At 40.8% G+C, this 21,508-nt stretch overlaps 1 protein-coding gene across 3 annotated transcripts in view; it reads right to left on the reverse strand.

Moving 5' to 3' along the window:
* LOC116508699 (uncharacterized oxidoreductase ZK1290.5-like) overlaps positions 1–21,508 on the reverse strand; it is a 105,902-nt gene that overhangs the window by 60,021 nt on the left and 24,373 nt on the right. For all 3 annotated transcript variants that reach the window (XM_032217347.1, XM_032217346.1, XM_032217345.1), the window contains exon 2: positions 11,888–12,136. In XM_032217347.1, the coding sequence (XP_032073238.1) occupies positions 11,888–12,136 (249 nt within the window). The remainder of the gene's footprint in view (positions 1–11,887; positions 12,137–21,508) is intronic.

The raw sequence follows: 21,508 nt of genomic DNA on the forward strand, positions 1-21,508 counted from the left end.
TGTAGTATCAGGAAGGGCATCTGGCCAGTAAACGCTCAGCTCCATCCAGCAACTACGACTGTACCCCAAATAAAGAGACTAGGTAAAGGTAAAGGTTCCCCTCACACATATGTGCTAGTTGTTGTTTCCAACTCTGAGGTGGAGTTCATCTCCATTTCAAAGATGAAGAGCCAGTGCTGTGCAAAGACATCTCCGTGGTCATGTGGCCAGCATGACTAAACGCCAAAGGTGTTCGGAACACTGTTACCTTCCCACTAAAGGTGATTCCTGTTTTTCTACTTGCATTTTTACATGCTTTAGAACTGCTAGGTTGGCAGAAGCTGGGACAAGTAACGGGAGCTCACTCTGTTATGCAGCACTAGGGATTCAAACTGCCCAACTACCGACCTTCTGATTGACAAGCTCAGTGTCTTAGCCACTGAGCCACCCCATCCCTCTAGACGGTCTTTCTAAATGGATCTAGACGATTGTATTTGTTTATTTTTGTAACTTCTCCAATATTTATTATGTGGCACTAGGGATTCGAACCGCCAAACTGCTGACCTTTCTGATCGACAAGTTCAGCATCTTAACCACTGGACCACAGGATCCCTATATAAAGAGACTACAGAGTTGTAAAAAGGGAGTCCTATCTGCTCTGTCATGCTATAGAAAAGGAAGAATCTGACACAAGATGACATTTTCCCACTTCCTTTGTCCTTAGAAACAGTGCAGACAGAATCAGGGTGGCAGCCTCCTAAACAGTGTTCTAGATGAAGGACCGGAACCACCACAGTTCCAGATATGTGTATGTTTTGCAAACTGACAGACCATTATACTGGTATGTTACTTGTTGTGGCTCAGCAGGTGCCGTTGAAGCTGCCACCAGACTCCGACAGCGAGGGGCCCTATGAGTCGGCTCTGGAGGATGTGGAGGACCCTGGACAGGGTTCCGACTCCGAGCAGGGTACAGAGAGGCTGGTTGGCCACCAGGAGGCACCTGAGCCTTGGACCAGTGGGGAGGAGACAAGGGAGAGTAAGCCGGAGGCCAGTAGTGAGTTGTTCCTGGATGCACGCCATCGAAGAGCTACTAGGCATCAGGAACAATTATGCAATTACAGGAGGTGATTGTACTCAGCTGGTGGTCATTAGGCTCCTCTCCAGACTATAAAAAGCTACTGGTGCACATGCCCCTCTTTGCAGAAGTTAACGCAGGATTGAATGTCGGAGGACATTACTCTGGGTTTGGCAGGCTGGATTGCTGCCACGCCTTATCTGTGTTTATTGCTGCCCGAGTTTGTCTGAGTTGCTGCAAGGTCCTTATCTGTTTGTTCTGCTTGGCTTTCAGCCACCGAGGTTTTGGTGTCTTGCTATTAAAGTACATTCCAGTTAAGCTTGTCTCGGCATTCGTTACTGGATGGAGGAGGGGGTCAGAACAGTTACTATATTAGTAAAATAAAAAGAAATAAAAGGTTAGACTGGAAGATTTCCAATTCTGTTATTCTGTTCTTATGGGGCCCATGTGCTTTCACGCAAATGAATTAAAAGTACAAAAGCTGATCTATTCTAGCATGAAATGCATTTTGAACATCATCTTAATTTGAAAAGTCATCTTAGAAAAAAGAATGGTATACTATGCCATTCAGGGCACCACATAAAACAAAGTAAAGCAAAGCTTGTTTCTAGTATGGTGTCACTAAACAATATCATATTATTTCTGTTTTGCGGATTCCTTTCAAGAGCAGTTGACTGTATGTGCTATTGTGTTGACATTTGAGCTTAATTATGTTGTTTCTTGCATGTTTATGGATCAGCAATTCCCACAGGAATTATTTTAAACATGTATCACATATCTTTAGAATCGCTGGGAGTTATATTAATTTTCTTAGTGGCATCAGGGATTTAAATGAGCAATAAAGCTGCAAATATTCTTTGTTACTGATACTAAGCATTGAAAAAAAATATTATTTTGTTGTACTATATGTTGTTGAAAGAAATGTCCTTCTGGGTTCGGCTCCAATTGGGGAAAAAGACACTGGAGACATGGAGGCTGTTTGGAAAGATGGTTTATTGGTGGACAGGACCACATGGATTGAGCCCTGAACAGAAAAGGTAATCACATGCTTCAATGTTGGTGGAGAAGAAGAGAAGGGCTGAGGGAGGGGCTTGCTAGGCTTTTTATACCCTGTTTAGTCCCACCTCTCTGTTTCCTGTTCTTGTGTAAGAAATGTATTCTGATTGGTTGTCAGACTCCCATGGTGCCATGCAAGGGGCTACTCTCTAGGCTGTTTTGAATCCAAGTATGAGTTCTCAGATGCCATGTGGAGAGTTGAGTAAAAGGCCAATATTATCATGCCTTTCTGTAGCTGCTGCTGAAGTCTTTATTATGTAAAGTGAGCTAGCCTGGCTAGTCTTAATGGGCCTATTGACAAAGTGGGGGTGGGCAGGAAGCTACAGGCAACTATTCTGTCTTTTAAAACATGCTTCTTTTCACATCCAGAGAAACATTCTGCCTTTTCAATATTTCCTAGGATATTTCATTTTTTTCTGGGAGAGGGCTGGATGATAACTTCCCACAATGTACTGTAACTTTTAGCTTAGCACAATAGTTTCCTACCAAACACCTGGCAATGAAACCAGTTTCTTACATTTTACATTTCCATTCAATGTGGATAATCAAAATGAAGTTACACAAGGGAAAAGCAGGAATTTTAGGTTAGGATGTCTATAAACAAACGAACAGGAGAATAAAACATTTCAATATATATATATAGATTTTTCAACCAGGTAACCGGCCTTTTCAAACCACCCTTGGTATCTCATTAATTTTCAGTGACTGCTTACTCTCCAGGCACTGTCAGGGCTTAGAAGTTCATCTTCATTCAAAATGCAAACCTATCAGCATATTTGCTAGTAGAACTAAAATCTGCAATTCTATCAGAATTCCCAGCACAATAAAAGATTCGGTTATTAAGGAACAAAAACCAACTCAAAACATACATGGGAGAGAATATCACCATTTATATATTCAGCAAACAAGGGTGATGTTCGGGTAGGGAGATGTTATCATAACATCATGAGTCCAGATCTCAAGGAATGCAAACTCTAAATCCAACCTCTAAATCCATTTTGTTTCCAATGTTTATCAATGAACGCCTAAAGCGTATTTAGATTATAATAACTGTAAAAAACATATAGTTTAATTTTAAAAAATGGAAACAAATTTTAGAATCCTACTCCCACAATTGGGAATATTTTCAATTTTTCGTGGTATGTAATTTCTCTGACCGATCTTCCTTTGTGAAGTATTCTGGATTAGAAACCAAGTTAAAAGGCTTTTCTGGTGGAAGAGCTCAGAAGGCGTCAGATACAGTACAGATGGGATGCCCCATTCGGTATTATAGTTACAATGGACAAACAAAGATATCGTCTCAGCTCTGTATGGAAAGCTCGTGATTTCTATCATAAGATTCTGAAGATGGGATACCCTGAACCTTCGGGATATGGTGAAAAACCACGAGACGAACAAGATAAACAGCAAATCACACAACCATTAGATAAAATGTATCATCTCCCTCTTCCGGAAGGGCAAGGAGTCAAGGAAAAAAGATCCAACCGTAAGACCACCAGACAAACGGATAAACAAGCTACTATGCAACAATCTCAACAATCATTGGCCACTGACCAAGGTGCTACTGCAACAAGCTCAGAAGCTGTGGGAGGAGCCAAACCAAAGGTGAGACAGGCCTTGCGGGAGGCTCTAAAAAAGCTTCAGGCAACCAAAAATGACAACTAAGATTTTGACATGGAATGTTAACGGACTGAACTCTCCACAGAAAAGAAAGAAAATATTTCATTATCTTAAGCAGTTTAAGAATGACATAATTTGCTTGCAAGAAACTCATATCAAATCAACCGATCAAAAATATTTGTTTAACCCCAAACTGGGCCAACATTTTGCGACCTCAGCCATGGAAAAGAAAAATGGCATAATAGTATATTTAAGAAAAGACATTAAAGCTGAGCTAATTGAAGCAGATCCCTTTGGAAGATATATTGCAATAGATTTAATCTTAGAAGGGAAAAAGACGTTACTATTGGGAATTTATGCTCCAAATCAACAACAAGATGGATTTTATAGAAACCTCCATGCTAAATTAGTACAGTGGGATTTTGAGTCTTGTATATTAATGGGTGACTGGAATGGCGTGATCGACACCAAAAGAGATAAGAAGACAGCTCGACCGAACACCAAATTTCGAGCTAAGTTACCCAAACCCTTTTTTGACATGCTGGACGACTTTGAATTGCGAGACGCTTGGCGCGAGAGGCATGCAGAAGAATATGACTTTACGTTTTTTTCCAATAGACATCAATCTCTTTCAAGGATTGATTTTATACTAATTACAAATGATTTACTTTGTAGGGTGAAGAAGACAAAGATTATGGCGAGAGTTCTTTCAGACCATAATCCAGTCTGGATGGAATTGGGAAGGGTAGCCCAGGCAAGAAGGTCCTGGAGGTTGAATGAAAATTTATTTAGATATGAAAAGTATGTTAATGATTGTAAAAAATTGCTATCGGAATATTTTGTCTTCAATATGAACAAGGGTACATCTTTGGAATATGTATGGGATGCAAGCAAAGCGTATATGAGAGGAGTATTAATGAATATAAATAAAATACATAGATACAAACAAGGGCAAAAACGAAAAGAATTGGAAGAGGAAATTAAAGGGAAAGAGTCAGAATTAACATTGAATCCAGGAGATACAAAGATTAGGGAAACAATTGCTATATTAAAATCTCAGTTTGATATGCTGATCTCTGACCAGGTAGCTACTAGTTTATTATATGCTAAACATAATACTTTCTGCAATGCAAATAAACCCGGTAGGTGGTTGGCTTATCAGATTAGAAAAAAAAGGAAAGCTCGAAATGTATCCAAATTGTGTTACAGAGGGAAGGAAGTGTTTCAACAGGAAGAGATTCAAAAGGTATTTCGGGAATTTTTTACAGAGTTGTATAAAGGGGATAAAATTAAGGACGGAGATATAGACAAATACCTAGATAAAGAGAAAATCCCCCTAGTCAGAGAAGAACATAGGCATAAGCTGAACCAACCTATAACCTCTGGGGAAATTTTGCAGGCAATTAAACAATTAAAGTTAGGGAAAGCACCAGGTACAGATGGTTTAACAGCTGTTTATTATAAATATCTACAGTTAGAAATGGTAGAACCCCTCAGAGAACTATTCAATAAAATTCAATCGGGAGGGAAAGTGCCTCCCTCGTGGAAGACTGCGTTCATATCGTTGATACCCAAAGAAGATCAAGACCTTACCCAACCAAAAAATTACAGACCTATTTCATTACTCAATGTAGATTATAAAATTTTTACTAAAATATTAGCAAATAGGCTAATGGGGGTAACTCAGCAACTGATACATACCGATCAAACTGGTTTTATACAGGGCAGACAGATGAAGGATAACGTTAGATTAATTATCAACGCTTTAGAATACCTGGGAAAGAACAATCAAATCCCGGCCGCATTCATATTTTTGGATGCGGAGAAAGCCTTTGATCGAGTTAATTGGCAATTCCTGCTGAAGACATTGCAAAAAATGCAGATAGGAGATGGCTTTTTACGGTCAATTGGTGCAATATATCAGCAGCAAACAGCCCAGATCATTGTCAATGGAAGTCTGACAGACTCCTTTCAAATTGAAAAAGGTACAAGACAGGGCTGTCCTCTGTCCCCATTATTGTTTATTATAACTTTGGAAATACTGTTGAATAAGATACGGGGCCTGGGTGGTCTAAAAGGGATCAAAATTAGACAGCAAGAATATAGAGTTCGTGCATTTGCGGATGATCTGGTTATAATATTGGAGCAACCGCAGGAAACTAGTAGGGTATTATTGAATACGATCAATCAATATGGTCAAGTCTCGGGATTTAAAATAAATCTAGGAAAAACCAAAATAATAGCTATAAATATGACTATCAAACAGAAGGAAGAACTGGGGGCGACGCTAAGATGTGAGGTAGTTAAAAAAGTTAAATATCTTGGAGTTAATATTTTAATCTCAAATGGGAAATTATACAAGTATAATTATGAACCACTTTGGCATAGTACACAGTTGGAGTTGAAAAGGTGGGAAAAACTGCATTTGTCCTTGCTGGGTAGAATAGCGGCAGTAAAAATGAACATTTTACCAAAATTTTTATTTCTTTTTCAAATGTTACCAATACTTAAAAGAGATGCGAATCTTCTAGAATGGCAGAAGGGTATCAACAAATTTGTGTGGGCAGGAAAGAAGCCGAGGGTAAAGATGAAAATAATGCAAGATGCACGTGAAAGAGGAGGATTGAAATTACCTAACTTAAAATTATACTATGACGCAGTGGCATTATCTGCAATTAGTGATTGGATTCATCTAACTAATGACAGAATTTGAATATCGAGGGATATGATTTGTTATATGGTTGGCATGCTTACCTGTTATTTAACAAAAAAACGGATAAGAAATTTAAAAATCACATCTTAAGAAATGCTTTATTGCGGGTTTGGAAAAAATATCAACATAAACTAAATGATAAAGTGCCCATGTGGGCAATTCCTAGACATGCAATTGAAAATATGAATGTAGAACAAAAACTCGATAGAACCACCTATAGACAACTTCTTATCTCAGAAAGAGGGGTGATGGAACTAAAATCTTTAGAGGTACTTAAAGAAGAGAAGGTAGTTCAAACGTGGTTTCAGTATGGTCAACTACAAGCTAGGTGGAAAACAGATCAAAAAATTGGCTTTGTAAAAGTTGAGGATAATTTGTTTAAACAAATAAGAGATCAAAGCTCAATGCATATAAAGAGGATATATAATGTATTAGTACAGATGGATTCTGAAACGGAACTGCTTAAGGATTGTATGATAAAATGGGCTCAGAATGTCGAGGAACCAATAATGCTTGAAACATGGGAAAGAATCTGGGTAAGAAATGTGAAATTTACACAAGCACAAAACTTGAGAGAAAATTTTTATAAGATGTTTTATAGATGGCACCTAGATCCTAAAAAGCTTGCCTCTATGTATCCAAATGTTCAACCTAAATGTTGGAGATGTGGTTCTTGTGATGCTACATATTTTCATATATGGTGGACATGTCGTAATGTTAAGGCATTTTGGATAAAAATATGGTGGATCCTGCAAAACATCTTCAAAAGAAGGATAAAATTTACCCCCCAGTTGTTTTTACTGGGTATATGCATTGATTTTACAGTAGCAGAGACTAATTTGATCCTGTATTTAATAACGGCAGCAAGACTCTTGGTGGCGCAGTATTGGAAGAAGAAAGATTTACCTATAATTCAAGAATGGACTTTGAAAGTTATGAACTTAGCCGAAATGGCCAAAATCTCAGCATATCTCAAAGAACATTCAAACGAGAGATACAAAAGAGACTGGAAAAAGTGGATTGATTACATAAAAAGTAAATATGGGACTAAAAAACTCCAGATAGCTTATGCTTAGTATCAGTAATAATTTAAATTGTTTTAAATTTGGGTAACAGTAAGAAGCTGAGTTCAATGTAGAGATATTTCAGACTGTGATTGTTCAAAAATTATACCACGTATGGTCTTTGGGAAGTCGGGGGGAGGGAAGGGAGGTGGGGATTTGGGGGGAGGGGGAGGGGGGAAATACAATATGTGTTAAGAAAAATAAATAAATAAAAATTGTAAAAAGGAAAGAACGAAGACAAAAAAAACCCCTAGAGAAACCAAAAGATAGGAAAGAAAAATAAGACCGTTTGTTGAGACAGTATTTAATTATTGGTTCTTTGTTTATGAGAATATTCTTCAGTATTTGTGACAGAGGAGGAACACAATACCAATTCAGCATCCTTTTCTGAAAGCGAAGGAAATGTTCAATAAACCCATTTAGCATGACAAAAAGCATTATTTCAAGGAGAAGAATATTTCAAGACCCTACTTCGGTGTGAGTCACAACCAGATGACTAGGCTATCCATAACTAGTTTAATGCCTCCAATGCACACAATCACAGAAAAGGCTTTCTCTTTCTCTGGGGCCTGTTTCTTCTTAGAAGGAGTTTGGGGTTCCACCACAAAACAGCGCTCGACTAAACCGCGCCCGACTAAACCGCGCTGCTGACGTCATCAACAGGGCGACAACAGCACGGAGACAGAAGCACGCTGTAAACCCTAAACCTAAAATTAACCCCTAAACCTAAACCCCCTAAACCTAATCCTAAACCTAACCCTAAACCTAACCCTTAACCTAACGCTAAACCTAATCCTAAACCTAACCCTTAACCTAACCCTAAACATAATCCTAACCCTTAACCTAACCCTAAACCTAACCCTAAACCTAACCCTTAACCTAACCCTAAACATAATCCTAACCCTTAACCTAAACCTAAAGCTAACCCTAACCCTAACCCTAAACCTAACCCTAACCCTAAACCTAACCCTAAACCTAACCCTTATCTTAAGTTGAATCGGCTTGCTTTCAAAGCGCTATTTAAAGCGCCCTTCTTTCTCCACGCTGGCTGTTGTCGTCCTGTTGATGACATCAGCGACGCGGTTTAATCGGGCGCAGCTTAGTCGAGTGCGGTTTTGACGGGTCACGGGAGTTTGGAACACACAAATGTCTTTCTGCAATTCTTCCTAATTTGAAGAAAATCTCCTGATCATTCTAAGCCATGTGTGTCAAACTCGGTTTGATTGAGGGCCGCATCAGAATTGTGTTTGACCTCAGGGGGCCCGGGGGGGGGGGGTACTGGCTGCGGGGCATGGCCAGCTCAACATCATTCGTCAAGGCTTTGTTTTCGGCCAGAATGGCCTCCTGCAGCCCTCTGCTACCAAAAATGGACCACAGGGACCCCATGAGGCCTCCCCAAGCTCCGTTTTTGCTGGCAGAGGCACCGCAGGCCGGTCCTTCATTGTTTACAGGGTAGCCTCGCAGTCCAGATCTAAGCACCCCAAGAGCCGAATCCGTCCCGCAGGCTTTAAATTTGACACCCTTGTTCTAACCTATGGCTTGCTTTACAGTGGCTGAGGGTGAATTTCTGACTGTACTCACAAAACATGCTAAGGCCACAAACTGTCATCACAATGGTTATACTATGTCAAAATATATTGGCTTGAGCGCCCAATCTCAACCAACTGAAACATTGATCTCCCTTGGGGAAGGATTTCATCCATACCAATTTCTGATGCAACCTAGGGATGCTAAGAATGTTTGCAGCAAGCGTGACTTTTTCCCTCAAGTGAATTAATCAGATTGTTGTAACAAGGGGATTAGGAATTGTTTGCAACAGATCAATTATACAATTTGTGGGTATACCACTAAGTCTATCAGAATCTTTCTGGGAGGTTTAAATTTGAGGTGCTCTGTAAGAAAAATTAAGAAAGACAGATCAGTACAAGTGAGTCTTATTAATTGGCATTTATTCTAGCTCTGTAGAGATCTTATGACAGCAAGCAGCTAAATGCTGGTTTAAGAGCTGTAACAGATAACATTGCTAATTACACTGCTATTAACAGCAGCAATCATAAAAGAGCCGAGGTGGCGCAGTGGTTAGAGTGCAGCACTGCAGGCTACTTCAGCTGACTGCAGTTCTGCAGTTCTGCGGTTCAGATCTCACCGGCTCAGGGTTGACTCAGCCTTCCATCCTTCCGAGGTGGGTAAAATGAGGACCCGGATTGTTGGGGGCGATATGCTGACTCTGTAAACCGCTTAGAGAGGGCTGAAAGCCCTATGAAGCGGTATATAAGTCTAACTGCTATTCCTATTGCTATTTAAGGCAGCAGTTCCCAATGTTCGCTGCTTGGCAGCCCCAGAGGAAGTGGGAGGGGAACCAGCCCGCCACTCATGTCATTCGAGTTACGCACGTACACATTGGTTGCTGCTCACGTAACTCAAGCTTTGTGCATGTTTGCCGGCCCGGTGCTCATGCATGTGTATGTGCCAGCAGCTGCTTGCGTGACCCGATTCCAAACAGGCTACAGCCTGGTAGGGGGCCACAGTTCAGGGGCTGGAAACCCCTGATTTAAGGTAAGAAGTGCAGATCACATGACCCTTTTTCTGAGTTGTTCCTTTCGGTTTTAACTGAAGGGGAGTGCTTTAAAACTACTGCATTTAGCATTGATATTAAAGTCAAGCAGGATAGAAAACCTATTGAGACTTTTTCATGCTGGCACTGGAGAAGAGTTCTAAGAATACCACGGATAGGCTGGTAGGAGACAGGTTAGGTCTCCTCCGGATTCCATCTGCCAGCCAATGTCGGCTGGCGACTTCCCGGGGGAGAGCCTTCTCTGTTGCAGCTCCAGCCCTCTGGAATGACCTCCCCGTGGAGATCCGGACCCTTACTACCCTCCCGGCCTTCCGCAAAGCCACCAGGTCCTGGCTGCTCCAGCAGGCCGGAGGGCTTGTGAAACACCCAGCCCCACGGAAATTGTGAATGTTGCACCTTTTTTTAAAGTGTTGTCTTGTCTATTTATCCCCCTTCCCTTGTCTATTGTGAGCCGCCCGGAGTCCTCCGGGAGTGGGTGGCATACAAGACAAATAAAATGAATGAAATGAATGAATGGATAGTCAACAGAAAAATCCAAGCACATGTATAATTGAACAAATCAACTCAGAGTCTCAATCAAGGCACAAATGATCAGGCTCCAATTATCATGTGATGCGAAGACCTGGCTCTCTCGAGAAGTCTACAATGTTGAGAAAGATTGACTCAATTACAACATCAATGGATACAGCAGCAATAGGTGCACCTGAAGAAGCAGTTGGGGAACAGATCATTCAAGAGAAAAAAATCTATGTAGTCACTAAGGACTGACACCAGGTTGATGGCACATAATCAATCATTCAAGGCTAGGCAGACAAATTCTCTTAATAACCTGCCAATCCTTGTTAAGAGGATGTGTTTTCTTTCTTATGGTAACCAGATTAACTAAAGAATCAAAGGAATAATCTCCCTACTAAAAATTCTTGTTTATGATCCAGAGCAATCATTAAAAGCATGTTGTTGCGGGTGATGCAATAAGAAAATATATATTAAATGGCCTGTATGTATCCGAATTTACAACCTAAATGCTGGAGATGTGATTGTGTTGATGCTACATATTACCATATATGGTGGACTTTTAAAAAGGTTAAAGCATTTTAGATAAAAATATGGTGGATTATGCAAAATATCTTTAAAAAGAGGATAAAGTTTACCCCTCAGTTATTCCTGTTAGGCATAACTACTGATTGTACTGTTATAGAGACTAATTTGATTTTGTCCTTAATAACGGCAGCAAGACTGTTGGTGGCGCAATACTGGAAGAAGGAAGATTTGCCTACTATCCAAGAATGGACATTAAAAGAAACAAACTTAGCAGAGATGGCTAAAATATCAGCATATCTTAAGGACCATTCAAATGAGAGATATAAACTGGAGTGGAGAAGATGGATTGACTATATTCAAAATAAATACGGGACTAAGAAATTCCAGATAGTTTATGACTGAAAAAGTGAGGAATGATATAATCTGTTTAGAGTTAGCCTAACAAAAGAGGAGTTAAAGCTCAAATGAAAGATGATACTAACTTTCTTTAAGTTTATTTTAGAATATCTTTGTTAAAGATTTATACCCTGTATCTGTTCTGGGAAGTCGGGGGGGGGGGGAAGGTTGAGGGGGGGGTTGGGCTCGGCTGAGGAGGGGGGGGAGGGGAGGTAAATATTTGTAAAAGCTTTTTTTAAAAAAAAAATTCAATTAAAAAAAAGAAAAATATATTAAATGTGCACCAAGACTTATGACTTTGATAATTTGAACAGGAACACACACACACACACACAAACACACACACACACATATAAACAGCTTCATACCTAGATATTCCACTCCAAGTCTGTTGCAAGATTCCAAGCAGGCTTGTTTCGTTTTATCGTAGCCATAGTCAGCATGCCATAATTTGGTTGTTATCCAGAGATCCGCCCGGTCTATTCCACTCTCTTTGATAGCCTTCTGCAGCAGCGACTCACAGCCATATCGTTTTGCCGTGTCGATGTGACGAATGCCACATTTCTGAAGTGCGTATAACACCGCCTCGTGGGAATAGCCACCTTGATGGGATGTTCCTTGAAACATCAGAAGGGGGGAAAAATGTCATTATTTTGTTAATATGCTCTGTATTTCCTACAGACCATTACAGAAGTATGAAGTAAACCATGTGGAATGAACTGGCTAAGAATGATTCGGTTTCATGATTTGGGTCATCTCTCTATCGTAGCAATTTTAAGCAAATTTCAGGTTTGATTTTGCACTTAATAACGGCGGGCAAGACTGTTGGTGGCACAATACTGGAAGAAGGAAGATTTGCCTACTATCCAAGAATGGACATTAAAAGAAACAAACTCTTAGCAGAGATGGCTAAAATATCAGCATATCTTAAGGACCACTCAAATGAGAGATATAAACTGGAGTGGAGAAGATGGATTGACTATATTCAAAATAAATACGGGACTAAGAAATTCCAGATAGTTTATGACTGAAAAAGTGAGGAATTTAATGCATAAATCAAAGACCAATATAATTTTTTTTAAAAAAATGAAATTAATAAAACGAAATGAGACAAAGAACAAATGAAATACGATAGATAACAATCAAATAAAACGAGAAAAAAGTGATTTTGCACATATATTAAGGGGACAATATATAGGACTGGGCTTTTAAGCTACTTTTCTGGAATCCTGCAAATTTTGGGTTGAGTGGGCATTTATTTTTCCTCTGGGATCGTTAAGATCTTTTTGACTTCATTTTAGATCCCTTTAAATCTTCACGCCTTCCTTTCCTTCTTCTGATTATAACAACCTGGAAAAGATGCTGTTATTTTTCTCATCGCTGAAACGTTCGTTCTTTTTCTGAAGCCCCATTGTAGGATCAAAGATTCTCTGCCTTTCTTGAAGCCTAAAGCTTCTCTAGACAATTCCATTTCTACTTACTACTGCTAGCCTTCAACTTACAGCCATTCATGTAGGGACTGTTCAAAGTTACAACGGCATTTAAAAACTGACTTGTGACCGGTTTCCACACTTGTAACTACTGCAGCACCCCTGTGGTCACGTGATCAAATTTTGGACTCTACATGTAATGATGACAGTTGCGCTGTCCCGGATTCATGTGATCGCCATTTGTAACCTTCCCAAACGGCTTTCGACAAACAAAGTCAATGGGAGAACCCAGATTCGCTGAATGACATGATTCATGTAAGAACTATGGCAAACGAAGTTGTAAAATGGAGCAAAACTCACTTAACAACTGCCGCGCCCTTGCTCAGCAATGGAAACTTTGTGGCCATAAAGTGAAGGATTCCCCTGTACTGTTCTTCTCCCCTTTTCTCTGTCCCTGTAAAGCTGTCCAGATCTCATTGTTACTTTGCCCTTGAAGAGTGTTCGAAGACTCCAATTAGTCCAGAATGCAGCCGCGCAAGCGATTGTGGGTGCACCAAGGTACACCCACGTTACACCTATCCTCCGCGAGCTGCACTGGCTACCTATTAGTCTCCGAATCCGTGCTGGTCGCTACCTATAAAGCCCTACATGGCATCGGACCTGGGTACCTGAGAGACCGCCTCCTGCCGATTACCTCTCTCAGACCAATTAGATCGCACAGGTTAGGTCTCCTCCGGATTCCATCTGCCAGCCAATGTTGGCTGGCGACTCCCCGAGGGAGGGCCTTCTCTGTTGCAGCTCCAGCCCTCTGGAACGAGCTCCCTGTTGAGATCCGGACCCTTACTACCCTCCCGGCCTTCCGCAAAGCCACCAAGTCCTGGCTGTTCCAGCAGGCTGGGGGGAGCTGAGAAGCATCTACCTCCACGGAAATTGTGAATGTTGGTTTTGTTTTTAATATGTTGTCTTTGTCTCGTTCCCCCCTTTCCCTTGTCTTTTGTGAGCCGCCCGGAGTCCTCTGGGAGCGGGCGGCATACAAGACAGACAAATAAATAAATAAATAAATAAATAAACAAACAAACAAACAAACAAACTTTTTCCTACCCAATATATAATTTTCTAAAATGCAGATCAGATCCTCCTTTCGCCATTTTTACAACACCAGCTTATTAAAATAGATCAACTTCCCTAGCGTTGTATTCTCCATACGATGCAGATGAAAATTATAGATTAATCCACTTGCAAGTTACTAAAAACTGACTCAAACTGCCCTGAACGATTAAGGTAAAGGTTCCCCCTGCACATGTGTGCTAGTTGTTTCCGGCTCTAGAGGTGGTGCTCATCTCCGTTTCTAAGCCTAAGAGCCAGCATTGTCCAAAGATGTCTCCGTAGTCGTGTGGCATGACTAAATGCCAAAGGCATCCAGAGCACTTTTACCTTCCCACCAAAGGCGGCCCTTATTCTTCTACTTGCATTTTTTACATGCTTTTGAACTGCTAGGTTGGCAGAAGCTGTGACAAGTTAACGGGAATTCACTCCGTTACACGGCACTTGGGATTCGAACCGCTGAACTGCCGACTTTCTGCTCGACAAGCTCAGCGTCTTAGCCACTACGTCCCTCCCCGAACGATTACATTCCCACAATAATTTGTGCTAACAGAACTCCGGAATTGTGTTACAGAACGCTTTCCCTGCTCTGAGTAAGGAAGTGCAATTGTAGATATATGTTAAGGGGGAGATACGGGGGGGGGGGGGGCAAACTGTTCAATAGTTTTGCTCCACCCTGGCACTTGCTGGAGGTTTAAATCAAGGGCAATATGTATGCCAGCAGGAGAGGAAGTGGTTTAGCTGGGGGGGAAAAAATAGCAGGAGGCCTGCAAGATAAAGAATGTTGGACTTGAGAAGTAGAAAGCTGTAGTTATCTTATCTTATACTTTCCTTCAGCTGTTTTTTCCTGCCACTTGTCTAGAGAATTCGGCGTTTAGGGAAGCACAAATTCCTATTTCAATCTTCTGAGTGTAGCCAGTTTTCAAGGTCACCTGTTTGATGTACATATGGTCAGTTTTTTAACTGACTACAGTACTTCCTAAAATTGAGGTTCATACAGCGCTTACATTTCTCTATGCAATCAGGTTCAGAAGGCTGTCGGCTTCCAATATAAAATCTTTTCTTTGTTCATGCATAGTTTACTGATAAAGTCAGAATTTGCCGAGTTTATAAACTCATTATTTATAAATCATAAAGCTAGTTCAACATCGTGGCTGTTAGTTCACATACATACCAGTTCAAGCATCTTTTCTCCCTACAACACACACACAACTCTACACGTATTTATTAGGACTACCAAGTTTGGCTTGTAAAAATCCAGCCAACTACTGGATGTCAGCAGAAGAAACTTAAATATATAAGCAATTCTGATCCACCTTCCAACCTTTATAGATCAGATCTGGTAGCCCTGATAGTTCTTGCTTAATGACTCGTCAATTTAGTGACCATTCGAAGTTACAACAGACTCCACCTCCAAAAGGTATTTATGACTTAATACATTCCCCCCTCATCATTTTAAGCAGTTGACAATCAGATCACCTTTATAGTTGATTATTATGTTGTCTCACTTAATTACAGTGGCAGTCAGTGAATGATTGCGTAAGGATACCCTTGTTTCCCCGAAAATAAGACACGGTCTTATTTTCTTTTGACCCCCGAAATAAGCACTTGGCCTTATTTCTGGGAGGTATTATTATTATTATACAATTGTATCACAGCAGCCAGTTGTTTCGCCGGATTTGGCATTGGTTACTAGTCGGGCCCCACCCAGGGGCCTAGGACGTCGTAACGTATTTTCGTAATATGCGTGCAGATCCAAGCAGTGCGGCTTTTTGCATTTGACTGATGGTGATTTTGTCAATTTTTAACTGTTTTAAATGTAATTCCAGTGCTTTTGGAATAGCACCCAGTGTGCCAATTACCACTGGAATTATCACTGCTGGTTTGTGCCATAGTCGTTGAATTTCGATTTTTAAGTCCTGGTATTTTGCGATTTTTTCATGTTCCTTCTTGGCGACCCTGCTATCACCTGGTATTGCGATGTCTATGATTGTGACCTTATTTTTCTCAACCAGTGTGATGTCTGGTGTATTATGCGCCAGTATTTTGTCGGTTTGTATATGGAAATCCCACAAGATTATTGTTGTTGTTGTTGTTGTTGTTGTTGTAGTAGTTATTATTATTAAAGTTTTATTGTTTTTATCAAGGGAAAACACACACAAAAAATCATCTTTCATTACATCTTGTAGAAAGCGTATCCGTTGGTTACAGGTACATTTCGTGCGTTTCTTCCGGCATCACATATATTTCATTCAGTTTAAATTGTACATTTTAGAATTTTTATATTTTACTATCACTGTACCACCATTTTCATTAAATAAGATTTTAAGGACACAACCACCTACTGGCATTTTTTTTTCCAGTCTCAATGAATCTGCCGTAACTTTACATCTTTATAACTTATTCTAGAAAAAAGTCGGTTAAAAAGATATCTAACAATCCCTCTCCCTTCCTCCTCCCCCCCCCCCAAACTCACAAATTATTATTTTTGAGGTGCAGGAAGTGACAAGCGTGGTCACCTCATGGCTGCTGCTGTGTTGCAATATTTTTGGGGAGGGCTTATTTTTGGGGAAAGAGGGTAACTGCAATAAAAGTCATAAAATTGGGCCAGTCACATGGGTGCCTCAGCTTACGACTTTCATGTCATACAATTGAAATGCCATAAGTCAAGGACTATCTATGCCAGTGTTTCTCAACCTTGGCAACTTGAAGATGTCTGGACTTCAACTCCCAAAATTCCCCAGCCAGCATTCGCTGGCTGGGGTATTCTGGGAGTTGAAGTCCGGACATCTTCAAATTGCCAAGGTTGAGAAACACTGATCTATGCTTTATATAATGTAAACCAACCCTGAGAAATGTTTTCAAAGACACAACTTTGCACTACCAGTTTCTATTGTGTTAGCCCAGTTCCTGAGATTGTTCACTTTGCAACATACGGTTTCCTGAGCTTTGGTTTCAATAGTGTTCCAAGCTTGGTATCATCTGAAATTGTCATTAATTCACTCCTATTTTCTCCTTAAAAATAAGATACATGAAAGGGGAAAATAAGGTTGATCTCTGCTAATTATTTGTCCAAACTAAAACATTGATGTAACATGGCAAATGTGCAAAAGTGAGACATAATCCTTCACTTTTTAGGTTACCTCCCCTTTTATAGCTCAAAAGAAACTAGACAAAACACCCAAATCTACTTTTTCATTCTATCTCTCCCTATTTACCCACCTCAACACACAAAGTTTCCATGAAATGATGGGAGTCTTTCATCCAGGGGTGGGTTTCGACCGGTTCGCACCGGTCCCTGCGATCCGGTTGGTCGCCGAACCCGGAAGTAAGTAACTTCCGGGAACGGCTAAGCCCCCCCCCCTGCGCCCGCGCGCGCCCGCACACCCGCGCCCGCTCCTTACCCGGTTTTTACAAATTCTGTGCTTTCCACGCATGCGCAGAATGCATGCAGCGCCTGCGCGATCCTCCAGGAGCAGCTGGAGCATCGTGCAGACGCTAGTACGCATGCGCGCGCCACGTGCGTGTGTGAGGACGCCGCATGCGTGCGCGAGGACGCCGGGGGGTGCGCGAGGACGCCGCCGGCCTCGTTCCAACCGATCCGGTTGGAACGGGGCGAGAAACCCACCCCTGCTTTCATCCTTTGTATTCTTCCTTTCTTCTTTCATCCTTTCCCTTCCTCAGATTACACACACACATACACCTCCATGGTTCTATGCTAGGGTTTTAATATCCCCCCACGCACACGCACACACACTGCACGTTTCCTTTCTATTCTCATTGTGCGGTGATGAAGCTTCTCCCTCTCTGGCTCACATGAAGGAAAGGATATTCCCAAATAGTAACAGAAGCCAGTGTGGCCTAGTGGTTAAGGCACCAGGCTAAAAAGGGGGAATCAAAGGTTCTGGTTCAGGGAAGAGGAGCCAATGTCGCAATGTTACATCGTGCGGACTCGACAGTCCGAATCCGCCAATGACACTTTTGCCTCTGGATGGTCCAGCAGGACCTAAACCATCCTGAAGAGACGGTGACTGGGAAGACAAGACCTTGCTGGTCGCAGAGACATCGCAAAGTTCCTGATTGACCCAAGGGAAGCGCTTCCAACCGGCAGCAAACAGGCAACCCCCAGGCTGACATAGTTGGAGACGGCTCCAACTAGCCATGGAGAAGTGAAAGTGTTCCATCTGGTGAGGGTTTTTTTCTTTTCTTTTAGAAGATTGCCTTAAGAAACTCTTTTCTTAAGCTAAATTAGTCCTTTAAGTAAGAACAAAGTGGCGTATTTAAAAATAAAAGTAAAATACAAAGTAACAGAAAAGTTGGGGGAGAGGACTAAAAAAGTTAAAAAGCGAGTTCTTGCTCTTACTTTTTGAATAATTTAAAAAATGGTGTCCTTTGCATCATTAATCACACGAGAGATATAACAAAAATAACAACCTTGGTAAATCCAATTTCAAAAAGTTTCATTGAATATTCAATATATATCAGACTACAGTATACTGTATAGGTAGTCCTCGGTTTACAACAGTTCATTTAGAGACCGTTCAAAGTTACAATGGACTGAAGAAAATGATTTATAACCATTTTTCACACTATCATTGCAGCTTGGCGTGGTTCACATGATCAAAATTCAAATGCTTCGCAACTAGTTCACTGACCATTGCAGTGTCCCGAGATCATGTGATCCCCTTTTGTGCCCATCTGATAAGCAAAGTCAATGGGGAACCGAGATTCACTTAACAACCAGGTTACTGACTTAACAAATGCAATGATTCACTTAACAACTGTGGCAAGAAAAGTCATAAAAGTGGGCAAACTCACTTAACAAATGTTTCACTTAGCTACATAAATTTTGGGCTCAATTGTGGTCGTAACTCAAGGACTATGTGTACATCAGGGGTGGGTTTCTCGCCCCATTCCAACTGGTTCGGTTGGAACGGGGCCGGCGGCGTCCTCGTGCACGTGCACAGTGCACGCATGCGTACTAGCGTCTGTGCGATGCTCCAGCTGCTCCTGGAGGATCGCGCAGGCGCTGTATGCATCCTGCGCATGCGTGGAAGCGCAGAACTCGTCAAAACCGGGTAAGAAACGTGGGCGGGCGGGTGGACCCTTCGGCGTTCCCGGAAGTTACTTACTTCCGGGTTCGCCGACCAACCGGTTCGCGGGGACCGCCGCGAACTGCCTGAAACCCACCCCTGGTGTACATGCAATTAAATGCAGCATGAACGTTATAAAGGAAGTTCAGAAAGTATCAATTATGAAAATATTACATAAAGACCCTAATGATATATTAAAGGAAAACTGCAATACTTTGCGCATAACAAATCTATCCCAATTAATAAATTGTTATCAGTGCCAATGAAATTTGGTTGTAACTACTGCATTAGTTTCAAACTCAAATGGTCATTTCTAAGAAAACAGAATGAATGGGTTCCTTTAAAGGTCTTGCAAATCTTCTCAGACGGTTCCACCACAAAACCACGGTAGACTAAAGCGCGCTCGATGAAAGCGCGTACGTGACATCATCACAGCGCGATGAAAACATCGCGCTGTGAGCGGTAAATTTAAAATTAAAGCGAAAACCTTACCCTAACCCCCCCAAACCTAACCCTAAACCTAACCCTAAACCTAACCCTTAACCTAACCCTAAACCTAACCCTTAACCTAACGCTAAACCTAACGCTAACCCTTAACCTAACCCTAAACCTAACCCTAACGCTTAACGTAACCCTAAACCTAACCCTAACCCTTAACCTAACCCTAACCCTAACCCTTAACCTAACCCTAACCCTAACCCTTACCTTTATGTGAATCAGCTTGCTTTAATTTTATTTTAATTTTAATTTAATTTTTTTTATTTTTTTTTCGTCGCGCTGCTGATGACGTCAGGTACGCGCTTTAATCGGGCGCGCTTTAGTGGACCGCGGTTTTGACGGGTCACGTCTCAGACAGACTTACGCATCACAGATTCCAGTAAGAAAATATATATATGAGAGAGAGGGAGGGAGGAAGGGAGGGAGGGAGGGAGAATTCAGAATATATTTTGCATTTTAGAATATTTAATTATATATGTATAAAGAGATGACTGCTGTTGATTCTGAATCAACTAAATTAAAATATGACTTTATTTCTTTTCAAAACTATCAGTGAAATTCAACTCATTTTTTTTTGTTTTACATTCACTCTATTATTAAAGTAAGTCAAGTATATAGTCCTTGAGTGCAGGCTATACAATTCTAATGTTTCCTGTAGAATCTGGAAACAAGAAGAGGCATCGGGGTTACCCAGCAACCATCTACCCACCTTCAACTTGATTTCCCTCAAGTTTCCCTCTACATCGAGTCTAGATTAACCACATTCCAGTTAACAAAGGCTGCCTGGAAAATCGCACACTTGCACCAGAATTTTAATTTAAAAGTTGCACAGCAGCCACAAGTCATCTAGGATGGGTCCCGAATATTATCTCTGGGATCAGCTGGCAGCATTTTTATGGGTTCAGATGCTGCCTGCAGAAATCTCCCCCTCCCCCAAACCTTTAATCCAAATTTAGCCCAAATCAGATGTAGGAATATATTCTTCAATTCTGGAGCCTTTTCTTTTTCACTTGTTTAATGGCTAAATACACAAACGCTAATGTTCTTTTATGAAAAATCGTATTTAATGATTTGGCTCATTTTTTAACAATTGTGCACCTATTTAAGTAGAAACTGAAATGTTTGTAGAGACATCCAGAGGAGTTGATTTAGTTCAAAGACATATTTCCTTTTCAAATACTAGTAAACTAAAAAAAAAAAACTGAGTTATCATCTGCAAGCAGATTTTTAGAGATCTAAATCTATGATTAGCCCCAATCATATGGTAGCCCCATGCAATGTTTATTGTTTCAACCAAAACCTGGTTGTAGGCTTTTAGTACTGTTGAAAATTAAAAGAAAAAAAAAGTTTCATGGGGAGAATAAAACCCTTCTAGAATCCCTTGAAAGCTTTACAATAGAAATGAACATAAAATTGTGTGGCATTAAATCCTAATTATATCTAATCATTCACTAATCTCAGCACCGTTACGTATAAATGGAAACGGCTGTCTGTTAAATTTTTCAACAGCTCCGTAAAATTTTATACATTTACTTGGCTTCTGGTATGAATAGGCCATTGCTCTGTTTTTCAGCTCTCAGAATTAATTTCCTGCCTGAAAAAGCGTCAAACATTTTAACTATTGTGTTCCCTACAGCAATTCAGAATCATAGCTTAGGTATTTATCCTCTGGAAGTTCTTTTGTCTGCGTAAAAACAGGATGTGTGCTAAGGAAACCTATGGATAGTTATCCAAATTGCTTTTAATCCTGAATAATATCACCTGATGTCAAAGTCTGAGAAAAGTCTTTGCAGAACCTGGATATGTAAAATGAGAAATAAATTGGGCACTTATTAATTTAAACCAGTTTTACCTGATATTTCAG

Source organism: Thamnophis elegans, chromosome 5 (assembly GCF_009769535.1).
Source record: "Thamnophis elegans isolate rThaEle1 chromosome 5, rThaEle1.pri, whole genome shotgun sequence".
In the NCBI taxonomy this organism is placed as follows: domain Eukaryota; kingdom Metazoa; phylum Chordata; class Lepidosauria; order Squamata; family Colubridae; genus Thamnophis; species Thamnophis elegans.